This window comes from Prionailurus viverrinus, chromosome E3 (genome assembly GCF_022837055.1).
Source record: "Prionailurus viverrinus isolate Anna chromosome E3, UM_Priviv_1.0, whole genome shotgun sequence".
In the NCBI taxonomy this organism is placed as follows: domain Eukaryota; kingdom Metazoa; phylum Chordata; class Mammalia; order Carnivora; family Felidae; genus Prionailurus; species Prionailurus viverrinus.
The window spans coordinates 10,477,321-10,481,234 of record NC_062576.1 but is presented as its reverse complement, the minus strand read 5'-3'; the positions used below and the strand labels follow the sequence as shown (position 1 = coordinate 10,481,234).

Genomic DNA, 3,914 nt, shown 5'->3' with positions numbered 1-3,914 from the left:
GGGTGGAAAAGCAGGTAGGATCAGACTGGGGGACGCTAGGGATGCTGTTTCAACTCTCAAGTTTAAGGGTGGGGAGTCCCTAAAGGTTTCTGAGCAGAAGAATGCTGTAAACGGAGCAGCAGGCTGAGACCTGAGACCATAGCACCACTGCCACCACTGCCCCAGACTGGGGAGAGAAGATGGCAGCCAGTCAGGCTTCCAAAGGGAGGCTTTTTAATGTGCGGGATGTGCTGAGTTCAAGGGTGGGAGAATCGTTTATTTCTCTGCTGGTAAAGAGGCGTGAGGTCTGACCCATTTCAGCTCAACGAAGCAAACACCCTCCAGTACAAACACCTGGCTTCCCACCTTGATTCGCATCAAGAATGGCAGATAGATAGATAGATAATAGATAGATAGATAGATAGATAGATAGATAGAATGGCAGGCCAAACAGCGGTTCTGGTTCTGCCTCTTGTACAAGCCGCATGGAGGGTGGATGGAGATGAGCTCTCTAGAGTTTCCCCTAGCTCTTTCTAGAGTCCAGGACTTAGGGATGGGAAAGAGATGCACCACCCGGCCTGCCTGGGCCCCCAGCTGTGGAGCACGACGCCTCCAAGCCGGCGCCTCGACGACGGGAGCCACTTTTGGCGTCTCTCCGCGCCCGCCTGCGGCACAGAAAGCATGGCACCCACCCAAGGCCGGGCTGAGGGCAGAGGAGCAGGCCAGGTGTGGGGCGCGCGCTGGCCAAAGGCAGAGGCTCCTCGGCTTGCCAAGGACCGGTCCCGCGGCCGCCCAGGGCTCCCGCCCCAAATCCAGGACATTCCAAACGGCGGGGTTTGGACTCCCACGCCACAAGACCCTGACTCTCAGCGAGGACTCGGTGCCTGGGGCGGGAGGGCGTTGGGCGGTGCTTCTCAAGGGGCGTGACCAAGGCATAGGGTGGCTCCGCCCGGGGCGTGGCGAGGGCGGCTCTCTCGCCCGCTGGCGCCGTGGCTGAGGGGATTACGTAATGACGCAAGAGGAGGAGCTGCGGGAACAGACGGTACTCTGGGATTACGTAAGGAAACGAAAAAGGGGGCGGGAACTCCGCGGTAGTGGGCGGGATGGAAGGCGGAGCTGCAGTCGGAACTGGACAGGGCTCTGAGCGAAGGCGGGAGGCGGAGCCAGGGGATAGGAAGAGCTGCGCGCCTGGTAGCTTTTCCCGGGCATGCTCCGCTGGTCCCGCGCCTGGAGGCTCCCCCTTAGGGGGCTCGGCCCCTCCAGTCTCAGCGCCTCCAGGGTGCCCCTTGCACCCAGCAGCAGTGGCCGAAGCGGCACCGAGAGGAGGTCAGTCAAGGGCGCCATGTGGGAGGCCGTCCATCGCTCCTCCTCGTTCAGTTCGGCTCCGCCTCCTCCGCTTACGCCCGCCCCCCAGGCCGCTCCCCTAAACCTCTTCCCCTGCCAGTTTAGACCCCTCCTCCATCCTTGCTCCTCCCTCCAGGTCGGTGCTGCTTTCCTACAAACTTCTGGACGGAGAGGCGGCCCGCCCGGCCCTCGTGTTTCTGCACGGGCTCTTCGGCTCCAAAACCAACTTCAACTCCATCGCTAAGGCCTTGGCCCAGCAGACTGGCCGGAGGGTGAGCTTCCGGGAGAGGCGGGGTCCCCGGGAGGTGGGACCTGGCTGGGCGGGGCTAGGGAGATGGCCAAGGCGGGCCCCGCTTTTCCGCCCTCACTACTGGACACCCGTCGAGGAGTGGCCGGTCTCTCTAAGCAGAAGTGAAGAGGTTGACCTTCTAAGGATGCAGGCCACATGGCACACCGTGGCCCTATGTGGACCCATTCATTCCGTCGTGCCTGCATCCATCCAGTCCTTCATTCGTGTTAATAGATCTTCAAGCTAGGCTCGCTGTCCAGTGCCTAAGTGCCAACACCTCCCTGGTAAGGGGACCAGCTCTGTTTGTTCACCAGGGTTGATGGGGCTTACCACCTTTTACAGCAGCCCATCCTTCTGTGCTCCAACTGTTTTCCACTTCAATATCTTTCCCCAGGCTCCCTACCCGCCCCCCACCCCCTCAGCCTTCAGGAATGCCGTGCCTTCTCTATGCCCTGAATGTGGATGCCAGCTCTTCCCACCCTCACTCCGCTCCGCAGGTGCTAACAGTGGATGCTCGGAACCATGGTGACAGCCCCCACAGCCCAGACATGAGCTACGAGGCCATGAGCCAAGACGTGCAGGATCTCCTGACCCAGCTGGGCCTGGTGCCCTGTGTCCTTGTTGGCCACAGCATGGGAGGCAGGACAGCCATGCTGCTGGCACTCCAGAGGGTGAGCTGTCCCTATACAGGGCTTCCTCCCATCCAGTGTAGACCATGAGTGCCCAGCAGGCGACCTGGGACTCAACTGAGCCTTGGACGGCCAAATTCAGGATCTGGCAACTATGCCTGAGACCCACTGTGTCTGCCCTAAGGCTGGTCCCAAGTTTGGTTCTTTCACCCAGCCAGAGCTGGTGGAACGCCTGATTGCTGTGGACATCAGCCCAGTGGAGACCACATCCAACTCAGACTTCCCATCCTACATGGCAGCCATGAGGGCTGTAGACGTCCCAGATGACATGTCCCGCTCCTCTGCCCGAAAACTGGCCGATCAGCAGCTCAGCACTGTTATCCAAGTAATGTATCCATGTCCCGGCTGGTGTTGTGGGCTGGGACCTGTCCAGGGAAGAGTGGCAGCCCCAGGCCTCACACGGAGGTTCCCCCGCCCCCCACACCCAACTACTGGACCCCTACAGGACACGGCCGTGCGTCAGTTCCTGCTCACCAACCTGGTGGAGGTGGATGGGCGCTTCGTCTGGAGGGTGAACTTGGAAGCATTGGCCCAGCACGTGGACAAGATCTTGGCTTTCCCACCACGACAAGAATCTTACCCTGGGCCAACCCTCTTCCTCCTGGGTGGAAACTCTCAATATGTGCAGTAAGCCAGACTGGGTGGTGGGAGGGGCATGCCCCACTTACCCAGGCCCCAGCCTGGGGATCCTGCCTTGGGGAGGGCTTCGGTGCGGGCAGGGGGGTGCCTGAGAGTTCACAAATACCCCTGGCATGTGTGTTCATGTAGCTCTCTCCTCCCTGCTTTGCCTCTACTCTCTCCCCCCCCCATCTGGGCGGCCTCCTCTTCGACGGACAGTCCCAGCCACCATTCTGAGATCAGGCGGCTCTTCCCTCAAGCCCAGATGCAGACTGTGCCCAATGCTGGCCACTGGATCCATGCTGACTGCCCACAGGACTTCATGGCTGCCATCCGAGGCTTCCTAGCCTAAGGGTTGCTGGCAGGACGAGGCAGGAAGCCCCAGGCTTCAAGGCCCTGCAGCCTGTTCCACGTTTCCGCACAAAAGGACTCAGGCACTGAGAGAGCATGAGGGTGCAAAGGGTCAGACCTCAAGTTTTAATGAATAAAGACACTGCTCCCAAGCCCCCGGGCTGAGCTCTGTCACCGCCAGCGCCCCCACTGACCCAGGAGGAATCGGACCCAGGGAGCCCTGGCAGTTCTGGGGGTCACCGGGGCTCCCTGAGGGCCTCTGGACTCTCTCTGCAGCTGACTCTCGACCTGCTGTCTCACCAGTAGCCGCATGTCCTCCTGGGGGGCAGGAGAGCAGGTTCAGGGCCGACCCTGTGCCTCTTCCCCATGCCTCCCAGGCCCGGCTGGCATTCCCACCCTACCTCCCAGGCTTCCACCTCCTGCCTCAGCCTCAGTTTCTCCTCCAGGACCTCCAGCAGCTGGGCCTCCACAGCTCGCAACTTGGCTTTGCATGTGTCCAGCTCAGCCTCCACTGCCTGCTTCCTGCAGGCGGCAGGGAGAACAGCTTGAGCTTGAACCCTACAGATCTGCTTCTGGGCCCTGAGGGTGGGCACGTGTGGCCACAGCCCCTGCCTTGTGACGAGGCGAGTATGCATGTGGCTTTC

The 3,914-nt window shown here is 61.1% G+C and overlaps 1 protein-coding gene across 2 annotated transcripts; it reads left to right on the top strand.

Moving 5' to 3' along the window:
* Positions 1-1,114: 1,114 nt before the first annotated feature.
* On the top strand, positions 1,115-3,422 carry ABHD11 (abhydrolase domain containing 11). Of its 2 annotated transcripts, XM_047839548.1 has the most exons (6): positions 1,115-1,305; positions 1,460-1,595; positions 2,110-2,283; positions 2,456-2,626; positions 2,747-2,928; positions 3,139-3,422. In XM_047839548.1, exons 1-6 carry the CDS (start codon positions 1,187-1,189, stop codon positions 3,269-3,271), a joined length of 915 nt encoding a protein of 304 aa, XP_047695504.1. In that variant the 5' UTR covers positions 1,115-1,186; the 3' UTR covers positions 3,272-3,422. The 2 variants fall into 2 exon arrangements, with proteins under 2 accessions (XP_047695504.1, XP_047695505.1); XM_047839549.1 differs by lacking the exons at positions 2,747-2,928; positions 3,139-3,422 and having other exon boundaries at positions 2,460-2,619.
* The last annotated feature ends 492 nt before the right edge of the window (positions 3,423-3,914 follow it).

Excerpts from the sequence above, each read along its gene's own strand:
- ABHD11 (XM_047839548.1), top strand. The coding sequence starts at position 1,187 with ATGCTCCGCTGGTCCCGCGCCTGGAGGCTCCCCCTTAGGGGGCTCGGC. Across the intron at positions 1,306-1,459 it reads CGAAGCGGCACCGAGAGGAG|GTCGGTGCTGCTTTCCTACA; the intron begins GTCAGTCAAGGG and ends TCCTCCCTCCAG. Across the intron at positions 2,627-2,746 it reads AGCTCAGCACTGTTATCCAA|GACACGGCCGTGCGTCAGTT; the intron begins GTAATGTATCCA and ends GGACCCCTACAG.